Source organism: Kogia breviceps, chromosome 9 (genome assembly GCF_026419965.1).
Source record: "Kogia breviceps isolate mKogBre1 chromosome 9, mKogBre1 haplotype 1, whole genome shotgun sequence".
Lineage (NCBI taxonomy): Eukaryota > Metazoa > Chordata > Mammalia > Artiodactyla > Physeteridae > Kogia > Kogia breviceps.
Window position 1 is genome coordinate 1255868 of NC_081318.1, and position 27476 is coordinate 1283343.

The 27476-nt window shown below is 53.2% G+C and overlaps 1 protein-coding gene across 7 annotated transcripts in view; it reads left to right on the forward strand.

The window, feature by feature from the left end:
- The window catches only part of PTPRN2 (protein tyrosine phosphatase receptor type N2), a 697234-nt gene that overhangs the window by 606554 nt on the left and 63204 nt on the right, over positions 1-27476 (forward strand). For all 7 annotated transcript variants that reach the window (XM_067041729.1, XM_067041728.1, XM_067041727.1 and 4 more), the window contains one exon: positions 669-863. In XM_067041729.1, the coding sequence (XP_066897830.1) occupies positions 669-863 (195 nt within the window). The remainder of the gene's footprint in view (positions 1-668; positions 864-27476) is intronic.

The following is a 27476-nucleotide window of genomic DNA, read 5'->3' on the forward strand; positions in this document are numbered from 1 at the left end:
TTCTCTAGATTCCCTCCCGTGTGGGCTTTACCAGTTGGAGTGACGTTCTGAGAACAAGGAGAACCAAAAAGGGGGGTTTTTTCTGTAAACATCCCGACCCTGGTACCAATTTCTGTATTTCAGTCCACAGTGTAAAATCCCTCCCCTCCCACCTGCGCCCACATTCTGATAAGGAAGGTGCCTGAGTTAGTGCACGTGACATAGCATTCTGAGGGTCCAGGGAGGCCAGAGCTGGCCCAGCGGCCCCTTCTGAATCTGTGCGTGTATCTGTGTGTCTCTGTGTGCGTATCTGTGTGTGTCTGTGTATCTGTTTATATCTGTGTGTGTCTCTGTGTGTCTCTGTGTACGTGTGTATGTATCTGCGTGTGTCCATAGCGTATCTCTCTGTGTGTCTCCGTGTGGTGTGTGTGTATCTGTGTGTATCTTTGTGTGTGTATCTGTAGCGTATCCATGTGTGTGTATCTGTGTGGTGTGTGTGTATCTGTGTACATCTGTGTGTCTGTGCATCTGTGTATCTGTGTCGGAGGTGTGTGTGTCTACTGTGTATGTACCCGTGTATGTCTCTGTGTGGCGCGTGTACATCTGTGCGTGGTCACGGGTGGATCCCGTCGGCCCTGGCCCTGGGGACGCAGGTGGGGAGGCTCTGACCGGCGACCGCTGTCTTGCAGGAGCTGTGCCGGCAGCGCATGGCCGCGCGCCCGTCCGAGCGCCCGGAGACCGCGCACACGTCCCGCGTCAGCAGCGTGTCCTCCCAGTTCAGCGACGGGCCGATGCCCAGCCCCTCTGCGCGGGGCAGCACCTCGTCCTGGTCGGAGGAGCCCGTGCAGCCCAACATGGACATCTCCACCGGCCATATGGTCCTGGTAAGGCTGTGCCCTCCGCGCGGGGTTGGCAGGGAGTGGCCGCGAGAGGCTTGGGGGCCCAGCTCCCTAGCATGTGGCCCGAGGCGGCAGGAGGAGGGCACCCCACGTCCAGCCCCTCTGCCCAGGGCCCCCCGAGGGAGCGTCGTCCCGGCTCCGCACAGAACCCTCGGCCTCCACCCTGGAAATGCGCGTGGGTGAGCGCCCGGCCCGACTGCAGACGCGCCCCCAACTCACAGAGCAGCCTTGGGGTGAATGCACGTCGCTCACAGGCTGCTTCACGTTAAAAGCGACGTGGGAGGGGTCAGCTGCTTTGTATGCCCTTCAGAGGCCCTGTCGGGTGCAGAAGCCTCCCAGGCAGGGAGCCCTCTCCCAGCACGAACCCGCCCCCTGCCCGTGCTGGAGCACGTGGTGCTTGACGCGTGATTACCGTCCAGGTTTTATCAGGAGGGTTTGTTCACAACTCAGCACTTCTCGCTGTGCGGACGAGTGCTGACGGCCGCGTGGACACCGCCCTCCCAGGTCTCCAGGCCACGGGCCTCTCTCTCCCTGTTCAGTGACCGTCACACAGGCCGTAGTCTCTCCTACTGGGGGTGGGGCTTCGGGTGACAAGGGCAGAGCCCGAGTCACTACCCCCGGAGCAGCGGGGCTCTCGTGGATCAGGGGAGAGTTTCCACTGCGCGGCTAACTTCCCAGGAAGGGGAAGGGACCGGGAAGGCCAGTGTCTTGGTCCCTTCTGGCGGCTTGAACAGACACTTAATTAACTCTCTGTCTGGAGGCTGGAAGGCTGAGATGGAGGCCCAGCGGATCCGGGGTCCGGTGGGAGCCCGAGTCCTGGCTCACAGACGGCAGCTTCTCACCACGTCCTCACGTGTGGGAGGGGCAGGGAGCTCTGTGGGGTCTCATCAGGGCACGGACCCCGTCGTGAGGGCCCTAGCTTCTCACCACGTCCTCACGTGTGGGAGGGGCAGGGAGCTCTGTGGGGTCTCATCAGGGCACGGACCCCGTCGTGAGGGCCCTAGCTTCTCACCACGTCCTCACGTGTGGGAGGGGCAGGGAGCTCTGTGGGGTCTCATCAGGGCACGGACCCCGTCGTGAGGGCCCTAGCTTCTCACCACGTCCTCACGTGTGGGAGGGGCAGGGAGCTCTGTGGGGTCTCATCAGGGCGCGGACCCCGTCGTGAGGGCCCTAGCTTCTCACCACGTCCTCACGTGTGGGAGGGGCAGGGAGCTCTGTGGGGTCTCATCAGGGCACGGACCCCGTCGTGAGGGCCCTGGCTTCTCACCACGTCCTCACGTGTGGGAGGGGCAGGGAGCTCTGTGGGGTCTCATCAGGGCACGGACCCCGTCGTGAGGGCCCTGGCTTCTCACCACGTCCTCACGTGTGGGAGGGGCAGGGAGCTCTGTGGGGTCTCATCAGGGCACGGACCCCGTCGTGAGGGCCCTGGCTTCTCACCACGTCCTCACGTGTGGGAGGGGCAGGGAGCTCTGTGGGGTCTCATCAGGGCACGGACCCCGTCGTGAGGGCCCTGGCTTCTCACCACGTCCTCACGTGTGGGAGGGGCAGGGAGCTCTGTGGGGTCTCATCAGGGCACGGACCCCGTCGTGAGGGCCCTAGCTTCTCACCACGTCCTCACGTGTGGGAGGGGCAGGGAGCTCTGTGGGGTCTCATCAGGGCACGGACCCCGTCGTGAGGGCCCTGGCTCGTGACGCCATCACCTCGGGGGTTAGGATGCCACATGAGAATGTGGGAGGACCCAGACAGTCACCCCAGAGCAGCTGGGAAACCACGTCCGCGCTGAAGAGCCTCAGTGTGGAGCCTGGAGGGGGGTCTGGGGGCGCCCCCAGGACGCTGGGGGGTGGAGGCGCCCACTCCCGGGGTGTCCGATCCGGGGGCAGGAGGCACAGGTGCCAGACGTGGGGACCGAGGGGCACAGCAGAGACAACAGACGAGGGAAGCCGAAGTCGAGGGGTTCAGCTCGGCCGATCGGTGCGGCTGAGCTGACGTCTCCCTCCGGCTCCTCCCCGCGCGGACGTGGACGGGGGGCCGGGGAGGAAACGCGCGGCGCTCCCAAGGCCCCACTGTGGTCGCGTGCGGCTGGGGCCTGAGCCCCAGGGTCGCGGTTTCCGGGGGAGACGGCGCGTCGCTCAAGTTGCAGACGTGTGCTGCCGTCCTACTGCGCGCCCACAGCCAGGAACTCGGAAGGAACCTCTTCTCCGGACAGACAACAGTTACGTTAGTTCAGAGCTGACTTTCTAGAGAACGTTTCAGCGTGCGTCCCTTTGAGAAAAGGAAACTCCACCGATCTCAGCCGGATTTCTAATGAGATTCGGTTTGGGGGCCAACACGTCAGCCAGGTGCGTTTATCTGACAAGTTGGTGCGGGGGGAGGTGCATTTCGAGAGCCTTTATCATATTCTGGTATCTTTATATGTCAAGACGACTGAGCTACAGCTTGACGGTATCTCACCTCCAAATGGGACGTGGACACACTGTAGTTTTCGTGGTACACTGTGTTTTGCGGTACCCATGTGTGGTGGCCGATGCGACAGGGAGACCGGTGGGGGCCTCTCAGCTGAAGTCCCTGCCCTGCAGAGCTGACCCGCCGTCCGCGGGCCACCCCGCGGCCGAGCCTCACGCGAGCGTCCCCCGGGCGATGGCGGCGACACAGTTTCCAAACCCACGGCCACCGCCGACCAACTCAGAAACCTGCGGGCGCTTGGCCGCCCGCTGGACTCAAGGCTTCTTCTTGTTAACCGACCGACGCTTCATTTGAATTGGGGTCGCTGGCTACTCCTCCTGACTGAGTGGGGAGCAGGTGCCGGGCACCAGGGAGAGGGTCCAGCTCAGCCACGGGGACCCCACTGAGCACGCCCCAGCGTCTGGCCCTCGCGCCCCAGTCCTGTTTGCTGCCCTCTCACCCACGTACAGAGGGGTTTTCTCAGCCCCACCGTCGTCTTCGGCCCCCCGTACGGGACCCCGAGGTGTGGAGACGGGGCAGGAGGGAGCCCTGCTTGGCATTTTTACACCTTCTCATCCACGAAAGCAAGTAAAATGGCTCGTCTTTTAGGCTCCAAAACTGCTTCCCTTTCTCACGGGAAAGGCCACGGGACCCGTTCAGCCGGACCAGAGCCACGTTCGCAGGGCCTGTCTTGTTACTGGCACGTGGTTGCTGGCTTCCCCTCTGCCAGGGCTGCAGCGAAGCCGCCTGCGCCGGACCTCGGGACACACGGGAGCCCCGACCTCCGGACCCATGCAGGCCACAGGGAGACCGGCGTGTGGCGCTCAGCCATCCGGCCCCGTCAGGACCATTCCCGGTCATCAGACAGCCGCCTCGGCCGTCTCCCTGAACCACGCGCCGAGGCTTCAGAGGCCCCGGGGTAAGTTATGCAGAGCCCAGGCAAGTCCCAGGAGCCCACCTTTCCTGATGCTTAGCTGCTCCCGTGAACGTCACACCGATGTGACATTTCGAGCTAAAGACGTGGTGGAACCGACAGCAGAGCTACTCACGTTTGGACAGCGGGGTGGAAGCAAGGAGTAGCTCGGGCGGCCAGTGCGCAGAGCTGGAACGTTCTCCTTGGCGGAGGACGGGGGTGCCTTGCAAGGAATGAGTGGTTCGGGAAGCTGAAAAGCCAACGGCCGACCTGTCGCTGGAGGACGGTCGGAGGGCTGACCTGGGGAGGCGCCCTCAGCCCGAGCGCCGCCCCCTCCCGCTGTCGCGCCGCCCACTGCAGTGTCACGTTGGGTTACACGCTGTGGCTTCACGCGGGGAGCCGTGGTACAGAACTCTGGGAACCGACGTTGCTCCTAGGGGTGAGCAGAATTCGCCCTCCCCTGGAAAGGAGGCAGGGCTTTCCGTGGGAGAAGGAGGGTCTCCAGCTGGCGGGAGGCCGCAGGCCGCTGTGCAGATGACAAAGGCGCCGCCACCAGCCCAACTGCTCCGGGCGGTCTTCACGGCGGAGGAGGCCGAGTGTAGCTTAACTGCAGGGAGGGACCTGATTACCGCTGAGCCAGGGATCCCAGCCAGGAGGACGAGACAGAGGAAGGGGCCAGGGAAGCAGGTGTTGACTGAGGCCTAGAGGCACTGAGGTCTCAGGGACGCGAGTGTCGGCCGGTGCCGGGAAGTGGGGAGGGGGAGGTCCTGGCAGCTGCCCAGTGGAGATGTGGGAAGGGGCAGGGCCGGCCATCGAGGGCCCCTCCTCCCAGGAGCCACGCCCTCCCGCCGAGACCAGCACGGCCTCCCCGAGCTGCCAGGGCCCGAGGGGTCGATCTGGAGGTGGAGCATCCCGCTGACGGCACGGACACTGCGGCCCCAGAAACCGGGGCGAAGCTAGGAAGCTTAGCTGTTTCCTGGTCCCATGTCCCTGACAAATCCCTCGACCTCCGTTTTCTCATCCCCAAGACGGGCTTAGTAATAGCGCCTCCTGCGGGGTCCCTGTGAGGGTTAAACGAGACAGAGTGTGAGATACTGCACCTGTGGAACCTACAGTTGTAACGATTAAGGCCGAAAGGATCACGGCAAAAAAATGGAACCAGTTCTCCTTTGATGAAACTAAGGGGAAAGGGGCCTCCACAGGGAAAATGTCACATGCCCTGGAAACCGCAGCCCCCGGGCACACAGTGAGGGTGCTTTGGGGGATTTGCAAGCCCAGGAAGGGGGTGCCCGGGGGGCTGTGCCTGACAGGCTCCCCAAGCCATGCGGTGCCCAGGCCTGGGGCGAGGTAGGAGCCCCCGGACGTTTGTAGAAGGAACGACGTCACCGGGAGAGGAGGGAGACAGGAAGGGAAACACCCTCAGCTGTGAACCTGGTCGGCTTCTGAAGACACGTTTTCCAAGGCCACGTGGCCAGGTCTGACCAGGCTCAGAGCGGAGCTCTGGAAACAGGTGGCCTCGTTCCAGTGACTCAGTGGAACTGTTAGCAACATCGTGGTGTTTTACATACGGTGCGGGACTCGGCTTCTTAAGAACTGCCGTCCATCCTTTTGAAAGCTAAAGGATCACGTTTGAACTTATCCTTCGAAAGGACCTGTTTCTAGAGCACGTTTGTTTTCAGAGGCTGGCATGGCAGCTTTGTGGGTGGTGTCAAGAGCAGGTGGCCGTCCCGGTTCCTCGGAAGCCAGCCGCTGGTCACAGAGGCGGCGCGTGGCACGCGGCTGTGTAGACGGAGGGGCCACGCCTTCATCCAAGTTGAAGGTGAGGGTATGGACTGGATCTTTGCATCCCCTTTATTCTTGCAAAATATGATACAACAGGAGCGAGCGTCACTGACCATCTATGTAACAGCACTGTCCTAAGAAACCATGAAGTAGGAACTGGTTTTGGCCCATTTCACAGATGTAGACAAGAAAACCAAGAGCAGTGATGTAAACACCTGAAAAATGGGAAGTTACCACGTTGCGAAATGTGACCAAGCCTCCCCATCGTCACAGAAGGGAGGAAACCTACAGAGGCAGAAGTGTTCGGTGACAGACAGCTGCTCTGGACCTGCGAAGGGTGAAGGATGCTTTGTCCACGAAGGAGACAGGCCACCTCAGAGCTCACGGCCCAACCCGCAGGGCTCGTGGCCTCTCCACGGTGTCCGCCTCCTGCGCTCCTTGATCGTTGGACTTTTGCACTGAGTGATCACTCTCATTTTATCTGGCACCAGCCTCCTTCGCTGGTATTTTTATACCCACGGGTATGGTAAGTTAAATGCGTAACCAGGAAGTGACGTCTCCTCCCAGAGGCCGAGGGTCTGCTTCGGGGGGCGGGGGCGACCCCGTTTGCTTTGTCTTTAAATCCGGCACCTATATTTCCCAAAAGAGTGTCGCCCAGGGTCCTTGCCGCACGCCCTGGTCCTGCTCTCTGTGACCCGAATGTGCGTCTGAGGCTCAGCTGGCCGCTGTCCTCATGGTGAGGGTGCCGGGGCCGCCGAGAAGTTGACACGGTGGCCGGGCTTCCTCCGGCCGTGTGCCTGCTCGCGGGTGTCAGGTCCAGCTGAGCCGGGGTCTGCCTGCCGCCGTAGGAGCCACGCGCAGGCACCCGGAGCTCTGAGGTGCTGCCCTCCGTGGTCTGCGCTTCGAGGAGCACGAACTTGTGTGGAAGCTGTTTCCTGCCACGTGAACCCTGCCTGAGGCTGCGACAGAAGCCCTCCTGGGAGTAAAATGGCTCAAATGCATCAGACGCCAGGCCGTCGGCCGCCAGCCCTCCCACAACTTCGGGGACGGCCACGGGAAGCCTTACAGGCCAGCCCCGCGGGGCGTGTGGTCAGAGGTCCAGGGCTGCACTTACTGTCCAGGGCAGGGCGACGGGGCGGGAGGTGACGGAGTCAAGGCCAGAGGAGGGTGCGCGCACTCGGGTGGGCTGCCGCTGGGGTCACGCGGTGAGCCCGAGTCCCGTTCCCGTGGAATTGATCTGACCCCCGAGGGCGGCCCAGGCCTCGGCCGGGCCCGAACCCAGAGTTCCCACGTCGGAGCGGCTTGGGGCTTTCGTAGAGCCCCCCGCGTCTGTGCGTTTGCTCACCCCGGGCACTACCTCTGCGGCCCGGAAACACCTGCCGTCGAGGTGAGCTTGGGGGCCAGAACCGGTCGGCACCCGCTTCCGACTGCTCACGGGCCCTCAGGTTCCAGGAGGACCCACGGCTACTCGGACAGGACAGCTCTGCGCGCGTGTGTGTGCGCGGTGCCCAGCGTGTGTCTGGCACACGGTAGGCGTTTAAGGCGTCCTCGGGACCCTTCCTCTGCCTCCTGGGAGCTCTTGGGTGGCCGCCCACCTCCGTACTCACTGGAGGGTTAGTCATCCAGCAGTTCCCAGGCTGAGAGCAACGTCTAGCTCTAAATCCTGCATCTTCTTAAACCATGCTTGTGTGACCCCAGCCCTGGCCCACAGGCAACACTGTTACCAGGGACCACACCCGGCCCCTCGCGTGACACCGCGTCTCGGAGACACAGCTCCACGCGAGCGGCCGTGACTCTGCTCATCTTAACGGGCTAGATTATTCTGTCGTCCGACGTATGGTAACTCATCTATTGTATGCTGGCAAAGGTCTCGTAGGCAATTCTCAAACTTGGCCACCGCCGCACCACAGCACGTGATGGTAAAAATAACGGTAGGTTGGATTTCTGGAAGAACCTAGGTCTTGTTGTTTATTTGGCGAGGCATCGCCAAGTTTCCTGCCAGAGCGTTTGACTAACCGATGCTCCCACCAGCTACGCAGAAAATGGCACTGTATCCCCAGACCCTCCTGAGGCTCGGGCGCTGGCCGGCTTTGATCTTCCACTGGTGAGTGGAAATGCTATTTCAAAGTCGTTTCGTTTACGTTTCTCTAGCCCTGTGTGACTTTTCGTAATTTGGGGAGCCATTTATTGTTCCCTCCAAGAATGGTTTTCGAAGTGTCCCGCGGGGATGCCCACCCAGGGGTAGGAGTTCTCCGTGTTACACGGCACCAACCGCGGATGCCCACGCGAGTTTACTAACGTGGTGTCGGAAGGAAACTAGCTCACCCTTGTCTGTCTTCCGGGCCCAGTGATTAGCCCACGTGTGAGAGTTAGCTGTGGACTCAGAGAGCTGGCCGGCAGCCCCTCCCGAGGGCCCTGGCCGCTGGGGTGCAGCCTGTGTTGAGGGGCTGTGATCGTGTCTACCGCCCACACTTGGCCGGCCCCTCGGCACCGGGGCTCCTCTGGCATCTGCAACGTCCGTGACTCTTGACGCTTTGCTGTTGATACAAGGCAGCGAGTACCGTTTCCACTGCCCGGTCTTGGGGGGTGCAGAACTACTTATTATATTTTTGGTGAGGGATGTAACTTGCCATGTTATTTTTTAAAATCCGACTTATCGTTGAACGTGCTAGAATGATGACAGAATGGTGTCCTTGCGCGCTAGACCTTCTGCTGGAGAGAAGATAGGGTAAGGTGGAGTGTAAGATCAAGCATCCGGTTGGTATTTGTTGAGTTAGATGGAAGAATCAGACACCAAATTTGGTAGTAAGTCTGTGAGTTCATGTTTCCGAGGGGAAAACACTGAAACTGGTGTCCAAATAGCACTTGGAAAGTGTCCGTTCATACATATGAACAGGAAATGTTTCCTGAGTGCCTGGTGGCCTACTGGGACCCCCCCCTCAAATAAACCTGACGGGGTGCCCAGAAAGGAGGCTGCATTCTTCCAGCCCATCGGGCTCCTCTTGGGAACTGAGAGACAGCAGTGTCAGTCCAGACCCCGGGCAGGATGATCTGATTGTTCACGTACAGACTCGTGTGCAAAATTAATAGTCTATAACATGTAGCGTTTGAAATTGCACTAAACCATAGGGTTTCGCCAATAATTCGTCAGTGGACCAAACTTCTGCTCACCTTTCTATGCTTGGCATCTGGCACAGCTCTTGGACATAGGGGGTTTGCAGTAGAAGTTTCCCGAGTTCCTGAGTGAGGTCGATGGTCGGAGTGTGACCCCTGAGAAGTTTTCGATCTACCTGAAATGAGGAGGGGGGCGTGGCTAGAATACACTAGGCTCAGCCAAGTGCCAATCACGTTCCTTTGCCGGGAGACGTCTCCGTCCTGGGGGGCCTGGTCAGGGAGGAGGAGCTGACCTGGAGCGGGCAGGAGACGGCAGGAAAGGTCACAGCTCCTCCAGGAACCCTGATTCTGCTCACAGGGTGAGAGTCCGTGGGAGAAACAGGACACGCACGCAGCCTCGAGTGGCTGTGACCCTGAGCCAGACGCTGGGCGGCTGGGGCGCCAGCATGAGGGGCGGTGTTCCATCCGTGGGTGGCCACTGTAGCTTCTTTTTATTTTTTTTTTCTGCTGCTGTACGCGGGCCTCTCACTGCCGTGGCCTCTCCCGCTGCAGAGCACGGGCTCCGGACGCGCAGGCTCAGCGGCCATGGCTCACGGGCCCAGCCGCTCCGCGGCATGTGGGATCCTCCCGGACCGGGGCACGAACCCGCGTCCCTCGCACCGGCGGGCGGACCCCCAACCACTGCGCCACCAGCGAAGCCCCCACTGCAGCTTCTTGAACGAGGAAAATGGCACCCGGTTATTCGTTTGTTCGCTCACTTGAGCGCATGTGCCGGAGGGTGAGGGCATTGGTGACGGGAGGGAACCGAGTGGGTGGCGACGACCGTCCTCTGAGGTTCTCCCTTCCGGAGTCAGAGGGGAGGGGCCCGGAGACGCTCTGACGAAAGGCGGTCCCAGATCCAGAGGCTGCCCCCCGGGTGACAGCTGGGCTGGCTCAGAACCGTCCCCGCGGGCTTCCCCACCCGCAAAGCGCGAGGGCCTACGAAGCCCACGTGACCGCGCGGTCGCTGGGGAAGGGGAGCCGCTCGGCCTCTGCGGTGCTGTCCCCACGTCCTCAGCTAGAGATGCTGGAGGTGAGGTGCCAGTGTCACGCTGTGCCTGTGGCCTCGCTCCCTAACCGCTGCGGGGCTGACCGCACTGGCCTCATCCCCTCTTTCCCCGCCACTGGCTCAGCAGGTGTAATTTCGTAAGTGTCCTGACCATTTTGACGCGCAGAGCTCTGCCCTCCTCCCAAGTAAACTCAGAATCTCTGACTCTGAACCCGGCATCTCCCTCTGACACACGTATTGCCATTGCCCGGTATTTTAGTTTCACCTTAACATTTATACCCTTAAATTAACCGTTTTTATTACTGATTTTCGTGGTCAGCACTCGTTCAGATTGACTGTTGTTTGTTTTCATCACCATCGCGCCTTACTTCTCAGCTCTTTGTTGGGATTAAAATCTCCTCTTTTCCCAAACTGTATCCTTCCTTCAGTCTTTTAATAGGAAAGTCTCCCTGTCTTTGTCTGAAAATGTCTTTAATTAATCCTCACACATGCATGATAGATTAGACAAGGATCAAATTCTAGTTGATTTTCTCTCATTACTTTAAAAATACTATTTTCTTGCCTTTGATGCCATAGCTGTTGAAAAGGCTGTTTGTTGCTGGTCCAGGGGCTGTTCCTTCATGGGTCCTCTTACTTTCTTCCTGAATTCTACACCTCTGTTGTTCTGGAACTTCTTTGTGCCTTGTCTTGGTGCGGACCTATTTTATTATATACGGTTTTTTTGCCGGGCAGGGAGGGGTTGTTTTTTAGTTCGTTTTGTTTTTGGCTCAGGACTTAACTATGATTCCTGAATCAGAGAATTGCTGGCTTCCATCAATTCTAGAAAATGACAAACCATTTACAGTTTAAATCTGACTGTCTTCCATTCTCTCAGTTCTCTCCTCTAGTGGAAAATGTTGGGCGTTCTTTTACTCTCCCTTCCATATTTTCTCTCTCTGTCCCTGTGCTCTGCATTACAGGGAATTTCCTCAGACAGACCTGTCATCTAGTCTGCCTTGTTTCTCTTCAGCAGAGTCTAGTCTACTGTGTAATCCACCCATTGTGTCTGTAATCTCCAGGAGTACATTTTTCATTTGCAGCTGTTCTGTTACTCTTTTTTAAATCTGTCTGCTGTGTTGTTCTGGTCTTACATTGTCAATCCTCCTTGAATACCTTCAGTTCTTAGAAATGTAGCATTGGGTTGTTTCCATCTAATACTTCTATTTTCTAAGTTCCTATGAATCGAAACCTGCTCTTGGGTATGCTTGCCGTCTGGTGGGTTCTGTGATTTCGGATTAAAAGCTCCTCATAAGTGGGGCTCTGTCTCTCGGAATTCTGTGTTATCCTCCAAAGAGAGGTTTTGAGATTGATATTCTAGCCACTCCAGGCTGTCATTAAACCAGGACCATCTTTACATCAGCTCCCCACTCAGAGATTCCCAGATGATGTCTGTATTGTCAATCTGACCCTCAATCCCAGGGGAGGCCCAGGGTCCAGAACTCTTCCCATCTTGAATTCACGTGGAGACAGGTAAGCTTTCTTGCGGCCTGAACAAACGTTTTCACTGACGGCGTGGTCTCCTGAGGGTCCTGGTCCGTGTGTGGCCTCACATCCGGCCCCCTGACTCCTGCATGCCGGATTTCCCTAAGGCCCCACGTGGACGGTGGAAGCCCAGATCCCGGGGCTGGGGTACAGGAAGTCATTTGGCCCTGCCCCCTCCCTCAAAGGCTTGAGCGACTTCAGGCCACGTGCCTCCCTCTTCACGTAGATTCCTGGGGACTTCCCTTAGTTTTGTGAAAGGCAGACCGTGCCGTTTACACAGCGTCTCTAGACATCCTATAGAGGAGGCCCCTCAGTCTACCCCGTTCTTCTTGTCTCCGGGCACGTGAGACTCATCGCAGGTTAAACACAGTGCAGATGCTGCCGCCAGTTCCTTCCATGTCCCCTTGACAGCCGTATCTGAGACCCAGCTTCATGTTCTGCATAACAAAGACACACACCTCAAGGTGGGTCCCTGGGATCAAAGAGGGTGAGCAGCCACCTCGTTCAGGCCAGTTCCCACACGTCCCTTTTGTACGGGGGCAAAGGGGTCGCCTCGCTTCAGGAAGTGCCCGCACACCTGTGTGTGCGGCATAAGCTGTCGGTGGGCGTGCATCGACGGCTACCTTGGTCAGCGGGCAGGTGGGCAGGTGAGCGGAGCCCAAAGGCTATCGGGGCGGGTCTAGCCACGGAGAAACTCCGGTGGTGCGCGTTGTGCAGTGGTGATCAAGGCGGCTGTCGGGAGGGGTGGGCACCCGTTCTGCAGCTGGGTTGTGCTGGAATGGAAGAGCGGGATGGGTGACAGCTGATAGCCCTCCCGCTCCACCCATCACACCTTGAGAGCCCGTGGGCGTGTAATTTGGACAGCTCGCAATATGATTGGCAGCTGAGCCGGGGAGAGGTGAAGCATACATTTGACAGTCTTCTCTCTCAACTTTTCAGCCTAAAAAGTGAAAATAATTTTCGATGGATCGACTCTTCTCTCTGCTACTTTGAACCCCCCATTTCGAAGCAACTGCACAAAGAACACTCGTCAGCTGCTGCCGGCCGCTGTAGCTGACTATTGAATCTTCCTTTTCCCTTTTTCTTCACTGTATTTTAGCTATTTCGCTGCCGGTTGGGAGGTCTGGGAAAAGAGAGGAGGTGGCCATCTAGGCTTCATTCCCTTTTAACAGTTTTGGTTGGTGAAGGGAAGATACGTTCTGGGGTCTTGTATGAGCTTTTCCTGTTTTGCTGCCGTTTCTCTTCCCCCATTTTCGTATTATTGCTCACGAGCACGTAGCCTGTTAGTTTTAGGAAATTAAAAACCAAACATTCTACTTCCAAAGGGCGCTTTTAGAACGTCTGCAAATATTTTCTAATAATGTGCTGTAGAAATCCAGAATTTCCCATATGGATATGGAAGAGAACATTCGTGCCCGTGTTGCTGCCCTAGGTAACCTTTACTGCCCTCGCTGGAATTCTTTGTTCTTCCTAAAAACTTCATCAGAAAATCATAATGAGTACATCATTGGTACAGAACAGAAAAGGCTGCTGCTAAGAAAAGACCTACTGCTTTGTGGTTCGCGAGGTGCTCTCTGTGTGTTGCTAGGCAACCGTCCCTCCTCCTTCCTCTTCCTGAAAGGTTTCCCTGTTAAACTGCTGTCGTCATCTTGCGAGTGAAAATTGTCTCCTCTGGGCTTTTTCATGTCAGCTGGGTGATAGTGGAGGTGTTGGGTCTTAGAGAGAATCTGCTCTTGGAATTGTGACTCGGAATTGGCCACTTGAATTTTGTAGGTGGCCATCTGGTTGGGGAGGCATGGGTGGATGGCCCTTTAAACACATGGAGCTGCTGGTACACACATAGAGAAACATTATTCAACACTGCTTTTCAAGAAGATCTTCAGGAAACACTGCCCGAGTCACTGAACACGACAGTGAAAATGTAAATGGTTTCTTCATCGCTCAACTTCTTGTCTGGGGGGGTTACCCATCAGGTATCACCCCTCCCCCACACGCTAGGGGTAGCAGGGAGGTCGATTTGGAGATTCTTTTGTCTCCTAGAGTTTGCTTCTGTATTAGAAGATCTTTGAGGGTTGTTTATCTTAAAACTGCATTGTGTCATGATTCTTTTTTCCTCTTATTTCCTATCAACTCTGGAATCTAAGGTTGGTCTCCAACTGCATTTTGGACATTAATGGAATTTCTGAATAACTCATGGCTGAAAGTATGTTTCAAAAAGACACGATTGAGGTTGGAATCAAATTCTTATTTTCTCATTTGTATAAAGACTTTTTATTAACCTATATTAATAAAAATCTGTTGTGAAACTAATATTTGCAAATGCATTTTTACATACTGTCTGAGTAATTTATAAAAAGTAAACAGAAACGTAGCTTTAGCGAGACAGTTTACTTCTCTAGTTAAACTATTCTGATTTCTCTTCCACATCAAAGTCTCAGAAACGTTAACTTTTCTTTGTAAAGGTTAACATTGGCTTCTGCACTCAACCATCTATAGACAAACTTTGATTATCCAAAGAAGAGAGGATTTAATTATTGTTAGGCACAGAGGTTTACAATGGATGAGAAATGATTTAGGAGAGTTCAAACTATTCAGAATGATTGGGGTTTATCTCTTCATCTTTCTCACAGTTTCTTCTCAGTTTTCCAGTGTTTTCCGTTTATCTATAAAGATGAGTATATCGTTGGTAGGAATAAGACAACTTAATAGTAATTTTTTGTTTGATAAACAGCTATTTCAGGCGTTTAAAATGCCATGGATAGACATCTTAAACTGCTAAAAGGCAGAAATTAGTAGAAATATCACAAACTTGAACTAATTTTTCTTTAGACTTGTGTTAATGGAAGTAGCTGCAGCCTGGCAGACTGATATTTAAAATCACCACATTATCAATTGTGAGGGTTTTTTTTTTTTTTTTTTTTTTTTTTACTGTTTGTAGACCAAAAGTACAAAAAGAAGAGAAGCACACAAAAGATATTTGGTAAAGGCAGGTGGTCTGGATGAATAATGCTTCTTTCATTAACATATTTCCCATATTAACTGTATAATTAATTGTACATAGCCAAGGGAAGCTATGGAAATTGCATTTTGAGATGTATCAAAGCTGCCTTATGCTTCAGACTTCCATGCAATTTACCGTTAATGAATCCAGAGATGGGAGCCTCAAATCTATAATTATTACTTACTATTTGAATGACAAGCAAAGAATTTTATCAGCAGAGTTTTAAATGAAATGGGATTAGCCGCTAATGTTGAAATTGTTCATCTTATGAAAATAATTTTGAAGAAAATGTTTTAGTGGAAAGAGAGGTCTGAGGAAAGCATTTGCCATTAAAATAGCCATTTTCCAATACTCCATAAGAATCTGTCCACGTTTGACAGCAGGGTGCAAATATTTTTGAAAGCGAATGAATATTTTATAGGCTCCAGAGCTGCTCACGCATCCCAGGAATAGATTATGCAGTATCCCCAAACATCCTGGCGAAGGTGAGAGGGTTGGTAAGGTAGCCAGAGTAAAAAGCGAGGCAGAAAAAATACAATATATGAGAGTATTCTGCAAGAAATTAAAATTTGTTTAGTAGCATGGAAGTCTGCCTTTCCCCCTGCCGAGTGCTCGTTCGATTTAAGATCGTAAACGGTAAATATTGTTGAAGAAGACTGTAAATCGAAGCCCTGAGACCCGTTTTTCCACAAGGGTTTCATTGGCAGAGCTTCCGTGGTTCCTTGTCTCTCAAGGTGACCCTGGCGGTTACTTAAGCCCGCGTGTCCACCGTGCAGCCTTGGCCTTGGCTCCGGGGCTGAGCCAGAGGCCGCGGGAGCTCAGCCTCTCCTCCAGGCAGGGTTCAGCGGGTGGCGCACCCTTCATCCATCCAGGAAGTGTCTCTTGAACACCTAGGCCGTGCAGGCTCCGCACCAGATGCTGGAGAGGCCACGAGGGGTAAAACAACGGGTGCACTGACAGCGCCTGGAAACGCACCTTACCTTTATTTCTTTGTCCTGGTTTTTCCCACTGAGCTGATGGCAGGGACTGAAATACCCAGCTTATAACGTCACCCAGGTAGAGCCCGGTGTCCTGTGAACAGGGGAAAAGCAGCGTTCAGATTTCCAGAAGCTCCGGAAGGTCGGTCTGGCAGGGACGTCGCTTTTAGGGCCCGGGGCGGATCGCACGCGTGCCCTGGGCTCACGGCCCTGCCGGAGCCCCACGCAGGCTGGAGACAGCAGCTGGGCGCAAGCTCCGGGCGGTTCTCGGGGAGCGCTGGGCTCCCTCCCGCGCGGCCCCCAAGGAGAGCGAGCGGCTGCTGACACCTGTACGGGTGTGCGCTCTTGTCGTGTCTTAAAAGTCCTCGTGTTCTCAAACCTAGGATCGTCTCGGTTTCCTCTGAATGTGTCTGAATGCACTGGGCCTATGTTCCTCCAATGCGCGACTCTCTCAGAGGCTGTTTTTGTGTCATCTGGGAACCAGTCCGTGATTGCTGTGGGGATGTAAGACGTGCAGCCCAGGTGGTCTGAAAGAGCTGATCGGTTCTTTCCGACCCGCGGGGGAGAATTTGCTCCCGGCACCGTGACTGGCTACTTCGTGCTCCTGACGTGACTGCGTTTGTGTTTGGAGGTGCACACGTGCTCGCACACCTTTGTATCTCAACAGCTGCCTTATTTGTGTAAGTATATCTAAACATTCCACCTTGGTGTAGTCGTTCGCTTGATTTTACGTAGTAAGTTTGGGTTAAGCTCTTGGCTGGTAGTTTTCTGTAGAACAGCTAAGATAAAAACTAGTCTCATCAAATATCTGAACATTTCATCCAGGTAACAAAGCGTGAAGATTGTTAGAAATATCAGGGCTGTTGATGGAATTTTCAGATTTCTAGCCAGATTTTTGACTTCCGGTGAATGTAGGCTGTGACCTTGTTTCTGAGATGAAACCTTTGCTCACCGTGGTTGGGGGTTCAGACAGTTACTACGTTTGCAGACGTTTAGGAGGATAAGGAAGATCGGGCTGGATAACGAAATGAGCAGGATCCGTATCAAACCAACTCAAATCCCCTAATTTGCTCTGTGAGCAAATCCTGGCGGTGCTCTGCCTGCACTGTTGTTACCCGACTCCCAGCCCCTGAGCTCCCTCGCGGGAACGTCCAGCTGGTGTCCTCAGTCAGTCCCTGCCCGGAGCTGGCGTGACCTTTTCAAAGCGTCTTTATCGTCACGTGCCTCTTGTGCGTGAAGCTCCCTGCGGGCTTCACGTTGCTCTTGAAATAAGCCTCAGGCCCCTCCCTGTATGAAAGCCGCCCCGGCTTTCAAGCTCCCGTGGCCCCGGCCACCCTGGCCTCCTCTCTGATTCAGAACTGCTGCACCCATTCCCCCCCCGCCCCCAGGACCTTCTCTCTCCTGGAACACACCCACCGTCCTCTGCGCCTCCGGCCCTTCCCGTCTTTCAGGAGGGACCTCCCTTCCTGGACTCCTCAACCGCCCTCCACCCCAGTCGCCTTTACGTTGTTGTTTTACATCCTCTTACCACTTTTACTGTTGTCTGAAGTTATCTTTCTAAATTCTGTCTAGCTACTGGTGTGTGGTCTGTTCTCCAGCTACAGCATCAGCCCCGTGAGGACAGTGTTTCCGACCAGCTGCCTGCTGGGTCCTCAGAACATAAGACACCCCCAGCTCATATGATATGCTTTCGATGAAGTTAGTTGAATGAACAAATAAATGGCCAAACCCACCAGCAAATGAGCGGGAGTCTGAAATAATGCTGCAACTCTTACCTCTCTCTTCCACAAGTAGAGGCGGAATCCAGGTTTCACTCATAATGCCAGGCCAACCTCTTTTGTCTTCAATTTAAATATAAATAGCTGTACATTTATGGATGTAGGGTATAAGTCTCTTAATTATTTCCCATTGCTTATAAGTATTCACCTTTGTATTTTGCCTATGTGCATATGACCTTAATTTTTAAGATGTTAAATAAGATAATAAGGTTCATCAAATTGCTCATTTAAAATTCTTGGAGCTTCTTGAAAATGACAGCCCGAAAATACGAAGTGAAGTTATTGTTGTTACTATTATCGCGTGGCTTCTCTCTCAGCATTTCTGCAGAAGACCTTCGTCACGCTCTCCTACGCAACACACCCGAAATTATATCGCACTGAAGCACCCAGCATGAAACAAACTCTCCGTAGTGTAAAAGAACGAGCCTTTCCCTTATTTAGGAAGAGGAGGTGGTAAGGACAAAATTACTTATTTTTTAAAGTTTACTAATCAGAACATTTCTGGAACAGAATGTGTCCATTATTAACATTTCCCACCAGGGTTTCAGTTGTAAGTCTTCATAAAATTGTGATTTTCCTTTTCCATAAATCTATAAATTAAGTCGAGTGCGGGTCACAGAGAGATTCGATGAGCACGTGACTTAGTGCACGAGGGCCCGTGAGAGCATCTCTCACAGGCACAGCCCTCCGTGGAGATGACCCGGAGGCTAGGCTCAGGGGTTCCTGACCCCAGGAAACACCCCGCAGGTCATTCAGAAAACTCTCTGTTACAGTCGGTATGCTTTCTCCGCAGTCTGGACCCTTCTAGATGTAGAGTACCAAACCTCAAAATGATTATAATAAAAATACAGTAATTGAAGATTCCAATTAGTTGAGCTCTACTAAAGAGAGATGTAACTAGCTTTCATGTCCTCTTAACTCACTGCTTTGCGAGGCGTTGCCTTTTCCTTCTCATCGCGCTTCCAAAAGCAGATGGGGTGCATGCCCGCCCCGTCCCGGTGCCACACAGGAGCAAAGGAACTTGCGCTCGGGGAAACTGTCCCAGCAGTACTTTGTAGAAACACGTGGTATTCTTTAAGGCAGGGGTCCCCAACCCGTGGGCCACAGACCAGTACGTACCAGTCCGTGGCTTGTTGGGGACTGGGCCGCACAGCGGGAGGCGAGCGGCGGGCGAGCGAGCGGAGCTTCACCTGTATTTACAGCCGCTCCGCGTCGCTCGCATGACCGCCTGAGCTCCACCTGCCGTCGGATCAGCGGCGGCACGAGATTGTTACAGGAGCGCGGACCCTGCTGTGAAGTGCGCGTGCGAGGGATCCGGGTCGCGCTCCTCGCGAGAATCCAGCGCCTGATGATCCGAGGGGGGCTGAGGCGGTGACGCCGTGACGCCAGCGCTGGGGCGTGGCTGCAGATAGAGACGATCGTTAGCGGAGGGGCGTGACTGCACAGAGACCGTCAGAAGTGAATCGCTTGCCGACTCCTATCAGAGCCTGTCCGTGAGCGCCAGGTGACAACAAGCTCAGGGCGCCCACTGATTCTGCATTAACGTGAGTGGTATAATTACGTCATTATACGTTACAATGTAATAATAATAGACGTGAAGCGCACAGTAAATGTAATGCCCCAACCCCATCCGTGGAAAAACTGTCTTCCACGAAACTGGTCCCTGGCGCCAAAAAGGTTGGGGACCGCTGCTTTGAAGCTTCTGTTTGTTTTCTTAGCTCCTCCACGTATTTCATTTTTCAACTAGAGAAAGGATTTTAAACAAAACAAGATAATCCACGGTTCACAGCCTCCAAAACAGCGCAGCGTATTCTGTTCCTCCTTCTATGCTGCTTCTCTGTCCTGGGCGTTTCCTTGCTCACCGTCTCCGCCTAAAATGAGTGTTAAGTTGGGAACTTTCTCTTAAAGGCTTCGCATTCGGAAGCGTAGGAACTCTTCTCTACTAGTTTAACAATTTAAAACCTCTATCCCTGCACAGCCTGCTTGGTTACCACACAAAGAACGGGAGCGCGTTTCTAACTCACACTGAGACAGCGTGAGAACAGTTTTCAGGGGTCGCCGGGCCTGCAAAGATTCTACGCGGTCTTCAGAACAGCTCAGCTTGAGAAACAGGGCTTTCAGAGGAAGGATTTGGAAGAACCGGCACTGATTCACACTTATCAGTGAAGCCAATTCTGCTGCCCAGGCCGGGGGCTTTTGCTGGTCAATTGCATCTGCTTTTAACCACGTCCCGATTCACCAGGATAAGGGAAGCGGATTGCCCACTGCAAGTTCACGTGCGAGTGTTTCCTCCTCAAAAACAAACTTCCACGGAGGTGATACCTCAAATGTAATAAGAAGAGAAAAGACCGCGTGACGGTCTTTCATTTATTCTTTCGAATTCCTCTGCTCCTCTTCCCACTCCTTTAGGCTTAGTTCACACGACCCAGAGGCTCGGTTCCAAACAGTGCCGACTTCCAAGTGGCCCCACGCTGCCAACGCAGGCCCGTGCGCTGAGCGGACCTGGTCTGGGTCTGCGGGTTTCCTTTTTTTTTTTTTTTTTTTTTAATGTGATGTGTGCATAGCTGCTCTGCATCTTAAGTTCCTCGTCTGAAGGCGATAAAGCGGTGCGTGTTTAACTAACTGTCTGGTGAGACCAGGAGCCCCACGACAGGTGAGACGTTGGGCAGGTGTGAGAACAGAGGGTGAGTCACCGGGTGCGGAGCTTCACTTGTTACTTTTATTGCAGTCAGATGGTGTTTCGGATACAATTGTATGGTTTCTGATTCCATTTCAAGCAAATCTTTCCTAAGCTAAGAGACAGCAAAACTACCCTCTGATCATTTAACCGTATCTCTCCTTCCTTGAGCTTGAACGGATTACTTTGAATTTCTAATTCCAAATATCTTAGCCTGCCTGATGCATAATATTAATAAATAACATTTAAAATATGCCAGATGCAGCAAACTATAGACAACCAAAGTACCTTTTTCATCAAGCAGTTTGCTCTTCCTGCGTCTCTGTGTCCATGTGTGCTAAGCCCAGACAATTAACCCCATCTAATTTCTCCTTTCATCGTTTCATATTTTTTGCTTGGAATTTAAACGTCTTACTTTCGGAATTCAAACATGTAGCATAAACATTTCCCTTTAATGTATTAATGAAGACGGGTGACAATGTTTATTTTTGAAGCAAAAAAGGTCATCATGTCCCCAGATGGCAGCAGAAGCAGCTTACTGCTGCTTTTAAAAGCATTCATCTAACTCTACCTGATTTTTTTGTTTGTTTTCTGTTTTGTTTTGTTTTGTTTTTGCCGTACGCGGGCCTCTCACTGTTGTGGCCTCTCCCGTTGCGGAGCACAGGCTCCAGACGCGCGGGCTCAGCGGCCATGGCTCACGGGCCCAGCCGCTCTGCGGCACATGGGACCCTCCCGGACCGGGGCACGAACCCGCGTCCCCTGCATCGGCAGTCAGACTCTCAACCACTGCGCCACCACAGAAGCCCACTCTACCTGATTTTAAAGCACCAACCTATGGTCCCCTCACAAGGAAAGGAAACGTAAATGGCTGTATTCTTATTCTAGCAAAAGGGTTGATTGTTGTAATAGGCACCCAAACAGAGAAGGGAATAAAGACAACGCTTTCCTAATAATAACTGGATCATCCAAAAACGCACCTTCCTTTACTACACCTGCTCCTCAGCGGAAGAAGCTTGTTTCTGGCAGCATCATTGTGAAATGAACTTTCACTGGGACAGTTTCTACTTGTTTCATGTCTGAAGACTCACAAAGCAATATAAGTCTCCAAAGATCTGTGCGGACACGGTTTGGTGCTGACGTTACTGGTTTCCGTCTGTACTGATCAATGAGACATGGCGCTAACTGGATCTTAGTTTTGCTTGTTTTCAGCAAACGGTCCGCCATCCTTTTGAGTTCTAGTGTTTTGTGTTAAAAGCTGATTTTCATTATTCTCTTTAATAAGTCCTCTTGCCCCTCCCAGTATGTCAGCCTCTCATCGCTAGCGGTAAGAGATGCCAGAACACATCATTTCTGTGCCTTTTAGCAGAGCTAACACCGTGTTGTCCACCCGGGCTCTCGCGGCCACTCCACGTGGGTTTGGCTGAGCACTTTGGCAGCCGGGATCCCAGCTCTGCGGGCTGGATTCAAACGAACTTGCACAGCTCTCCGGACCCATCCTCCCAGCATTCGGAGGCAGACGGCAGCACGCCTGTCCTGCAGCACGGAGGCGGCCAGGGGGCCACGGAGCCAGGTGCCCTCGGCTGTTCTTAGAGCAGTCGTGGTCCGAAGCCCTTGTTGCATGTGGTGAAATAGAAGATTTTAGTAAGTGGGATTCTTTCCTTGTGACCCTGAAAACTGATCCTTGATGTTGACGCTAGCAAAATGGTGCCCGCGAAACAGTCCAGATCCCGACATGATCCGAGGTGCCAGGGCAGAGCCCCACACGGCATCACGAGCTCTTTCCACACCAGAAATCAGCAGCTCAACTTCACGTCCGTCATCTCCTAAACTGGCATTTCCAGTGACTCTCCCCGAGACTGGTCAGGAAACTCCTCCCTCTTAAACCAGCGATGAGAAGCACATAGAAGGGACGAGCTCCAGGACCGGCCCGGATCCACGCCATGAGGAACCTGCGGGTTTGTTAGGAGGACCACTGTCCCTTGTGAATCAGAAGCAGTGTTGAAACCACGAACTGTGTACTTAGTGGCATTGCTTCTCATCTCCTTAACAGTATCCAGGAAGTCTGAACACACCGACAACAACGTCTGTCCACGGCGACGCCCCTCAAATTCTACACTCAAGCTGCGGTGGTCGGTGGCTGCTATTTGTGGAGACTTAACGTATCGTATTTCATTAGATGATGGTAAATGTCCCCAGAACTGTGTAGTCACAGAATATAGAAGAGACATTAAGAGATTTTCTAATGGGAATCACCATCTCTTCCATCTGTATATACTTTATAGTTACAAGGTATAGTTGATACATTAGCTCAGTCAAGCGTCAGAACCACCTTAGAAATACGTACTATGATTCCCGTTTTTACGTAGCAGTAAATTAAGGGTCAGTGAGATTGGATGGTTTGCCCAAAAAGTTGTAGTGTGGGGACCAAACCTTTTTGTTTATCACATTGTTAAGAAGTCTTTCAAAATCAAGCCGAATGCCTTCTCCATTTTATTAGAGTTGCCTCCCTACTGGCAAAGCCCCCTTAGGCATTTGCAAAGACTCTGTGAGTGATGCTGGGTAAGATTACCCTCCCAAGGATAGAGAGTGCTCCTGTGATTAACACAACTCTGTTATGCTCCGTAATCCAAGTGCCCCGTAGCCCTAGGAATTGCTTTATTGACCTGAAGATGCTGACAGTTTGATCAGAAAACAGTGCAGAATACGTTTGAGTGATATTAACAAATTGGGGACCCGGGTCTCCACCGTATAATGGCGGTAATGCTTCTGTTCCCCAGGTGTGGGATCCTGTGCAAAATGACCCCGTTAAACGTGGAAGCCAGTGGTGGGCTCCACACGCGAGGGCATTTCCTGAAACGTCATCAGGTGGCACACGCTCCTCCTGGCCCGGAAACTGTTGGTCATTTTCCTACCCAAACGGTCTAATCGTGTGGCCTAGAAAAAGGGATGTGAGCTGGGGAGCTGGAAGGATGAAGTCAGAAATGAGAGGCCGACGAAAGAGGAAAACCTTAGGCTGGGTCAGCAGCTCCTAAAACAGGTCTTGTGGGCTTCCCTGGTGGCGCAGTGGTTGGGAGTCCGCCTGCTGATGCAGGGGACACGGGTTCGTGCCCCGGTCCGGGAGGATCCCACGTGCCGCGGAGCGGCTGGGCCCGTGAGCCGTGGCCGCTGCGCCTGCGCGTCCGGAGCCTGTGCTCCGCAACGGGAGAGGCCACGACAGCGAGAGGCCCGCGTACCGCAAAAAAAAAAAAAAAAAAACAGGTCTTGTGAAAGCTGACGCCACCCTCAGGGAGCAAGAAACTCGGCGGAAATGCAGGCCCATCTTCGGCCTGCTGTAAAGGATGATGCTGTGTGGTCGGGGGTCACGGGGTCAGCGGCAGCCGGTTTGGCTGCAAACTTGGAAAACCCATATTCTGAAACCTCGGGATATGGGGATTATCGTTACGCAAGTACATCAAACCTAGGCCCTTGAAAAGTAGCGCGATTCAAGAAGGTTTTAGGAACCTTTGCACTCAGGTCTCATGTGGAATTAGCTCGAGTGAGATTCCCCTGACGGACTCCAGGAGCATGGAAACACCACGCTGTGTGCTTCCAGCCAAGAACCCTTGGGAATCCCCAGCCCATCACCCAAAATCTAGCTGAGTGTAGTGAGTAAGTCTTCAAGATTAAAGACTGACTGACCTCCAAACGTTCTTTAAGAACCGGGGTAGCTGTCCTGACTCACCTGTATAAGCTCTTCCAGTTGAACCCACTGGTGCTGGGCCCTGACTCCGCTCGACAGAGGTCTTCTGAATGTACCTGGCGGGGGGCCCCCTTCACCAGGCCGACCCCCCTACAGTGCTGGCGGTTCGTCGTGCTCCGCTCTGTGTACCCCAGAGCTGCCTCTGTGCACGGTGATGGTGTTGGGATAAGACGGGTCCCTGACCCCCAGGAGCTCACAGCCCATGGGGAAGACAGGCTTCTTACGCTAATGACAGCGCGTGGAACGCGCCCGGTGAGGGCCACTCGTTGAGGGCACAGGAGTCCACAGAAGCGTCTCAGGGAGACAGCGCCACACCTGGACCCTGAGGACGGTTAAGACCAAACAGGGGGAGAGTCTGGGAGAAGCGCTTTCTGACCTGGGGCTGCTCCTCCAAGTCTGTGAGACCGCCGTGACCTTGGGGCTGTCACTGGAACGTCAGGACGTGGAACCACCCATTCGACATGACCTGTGAAGCTGTTTGTTGGCTAACTCCGAAAGGAAGAAGGCAGCAGGAGATACTTAATGAAACTCCGAAAGGAAGAAGGCAGCGGAAATAGTTAATGAAACGTTCCAAAGCCCTTTGGTACTTTTGGGGCAGTTTTTCCAAGTTTCAGAAGATTCAATGGCAAACTTTTGGGCATGACAGTCATCAATATACAATTTTTATCTGGAACACACATTTCTTATAGAATTTTCCAGGCTATGATCAATCATTCGACACATATTGACGGCATGCTAAGTGCTTGGAACACGGGCCCTGCCCTGAACGAGTGATCTCATGAGAGGAGGAGGGCCTGGTGCCCACAAAGCAGACTGGGACCCACGTCGCAGAAATGCAGTTTCTAAACTAGTGTCTGAGGCGGGGGCGGGGGGGGTTGTAGGAAAGCAGGATCCGAGAAGGCGGTGATGGGTGTGAAGGAGGGGGACGCATCTGTACTGACCTGCACTTCTGGGTAGATCCGTGACAGAGCAATCGGCGTGAAGAAAGCGTCCAGAATGGTGGTGACGGGGGAGGGTTCAAACAGTGGGACGTGTTCTTACTGGGACGGGAGCAGCGGGTTAGTAAAGTGAGGTCTGGACAAAGGACAATGCCATCTGGGCACCACTGGTGGCTTTTGAAGCTGGTGGTCTTGTGACCAGAAATGCCAGCCTGCGAAGGAGCCAGAAAGGGGATGTGTGAGGGAGGATGGAGGAGGCGGCCACGGCAGCAGGAGGACACCAGCAGTTCTGTGTCTATAAGACCCTCATCTCAGCATCTTTTCAACTTAAATAAGAAAATTCTATAATACTGATGTCGTCCAAAGCTTAAGCAACGGTTGTCAGAACAGAAAAAAAAAAAAAAAAGCAGCTCACACATGTGCCAGAAATGGTGGAGTTTATCACAGGCCTTAACTGTTTAGCTCCAGGTGGAGAAGTTATCAGCAGCTTCTGTTTTCATTCTGCTTTCCTTCATTTTCTACATGTGCTATTTATGGAATAAAAAGTTAGTTTGTTTTTTTTTAAAAAAAAAACTAAGCCCTCCTCCCATTCCTACCACGCACACCTCCTCACACACACACACACACACACACACACACACACACACACACGTTAAATGAAAGTATTTTAAATGTCAGCTTTTAGAACACCTACAGTCTGGGGGAAGAACGTTCATAGCGTTTAAATTTCGTGTTAACTTACCTAATTATTCCAGGAGGCGATGGTGTCTGGGGAGGATCACTACACCTGTTCTCACATCCTTGAGGCGAAGGGGCCTCATAGTACTGAGTTATGGAGGCAGGTTTTGTATTTGTGTAAAACACGTTATTTTACTACCAAGGCCTAGCTTCCTGCCAGACAACATGAAACATACTCTCATGTCTCAGAAGAAAAACATCTAATCCACAAACATAAAGAGCAAAAGCTCCTCAGACGTGGATGGGAATTATGTCCAGTTGATACAGTGAATGATGTTTTGTAAAAAATACTAATGGAAAAACAAAGAACAGGTCAAATTGAAATGACCGGAGCAGGGCAAACACGGACTATTGTAGTAATACACGCTGAGAGGATGAAAAATTTATCTCAGTTTTAATATAATCAAGTGTATCTTTAGATGAGTTAATTCCCAATGAAAAAAAAGTAATAATGTTCATAACTACCATTTCTTCCCCGTGTCACTCAAGCCTGCATACTAGAGTCCCAGTGTATACTTCTCGCCATAAATTTAGAAATTCAAGTGAACTTGCAGCATGATTTCACTTTCCATGGTTAAGGTAAATGTGAACATTTAAACAGCTGCAGTTTACAGGAATTAAGATAATATCTGATGCCCCTTTCGCGGACGGCATTTGAGACCTGATTAAACCTGCCACGGTTTATCATTTTAGAATCCATCACATTTTATTGAAAGAAGCTCATTCGTTCATGATGGATTTTGTGAACAGAGGATTTTCCAAAGAAAAGTGAGGCTCCCAAGTCATTTTGCCAGGAACCGTTTCACATCCATTTGTAAGACTGTGCATTAACGAGCCTTGGGGAAAGTAACCACAGAAGCACTGAGACTGTGCACTTTACCCGGAACCACCCCTCCTTCCCGGGGACCCCCCACACACCGTATTTTAAGCTGGATAATAAGCTAGTTGGTATTTCCCCAAACTTAAGCGTCATCCTTATTAGGGTAACTTCGGTTCAGGAAATGTGTATCTGACTTTCCATAACAATTGTCCCCAAAGAAAGCAGAGTCTGTGTTTACATTTTCTACATTGTGCTCTTCAGTCTGCTGCTTCCACACCCAAAGAAACCCATGAGCTGTGTGGGCACCAGGGGCTGGCAGTGGCCGGGGACTTAGAACTGCTGCGACCTTCCTGTTCCTGATGAGGCTGAGCTTCCGAGGTTCGTGGTCTGTCCCTGAAAAGGGGTTCATGGCCACGGTTCCCAGTCTTCTGCATGAAAGGCCATCTGCTGGTTCCCTAAGCGGCCGGAGCAGGGGGCTGAGGGATATGTGACCATCACCCAGGGCCCCGTCGCTGGCCCTCCCGGAGCCACACCTGCCAGGGGGGCCCGAGGGTGACTTCTCCCCTGGAACGTCGCCCCCCGGGCACCCGGCTTCCGAGCTCTGGTTCAGCTCACACACACGGACACACACACTAGTCGGACCAACATGGATAGAGTCGGTGTTTGTTGAGTGAATAATACAAAACAGTTCAAGTCGCTGTAGTCAACACTCCCCTGAGAAGCACGGCTGTCTGGTGGAGTTTCCTTCCTTTCCTCGTGCCTCTGTGTCCCCCGGAGCGGGTGCCGATGAGCCGGGCGGCCAAGGGCAGTGGGGGGGTGACCCGAGCCGGGCGGCCAGCTGGATTGAGCGGGACGAGGGGGCTGACGGAGGGGTCGGGGTCACGTGGAACGGGTGTAAGCTTTGGCTGGACACCCGCGTGCCTGACCGCTGGAGACCTGGCCTCGTGCGTGCATGTTTCATTTTGCTGGGCGGGCGGGCATATTTGAAAACCCACAAGCACGATGTTAGAGGATGAGACCGCTATTTCCTTTGGGCACAATAAAGCCACCCGGGTGGGTCCTTTGAAATGCTTTTCCTCAAAATCAGTAATTTCTGGACTGAACAGATCA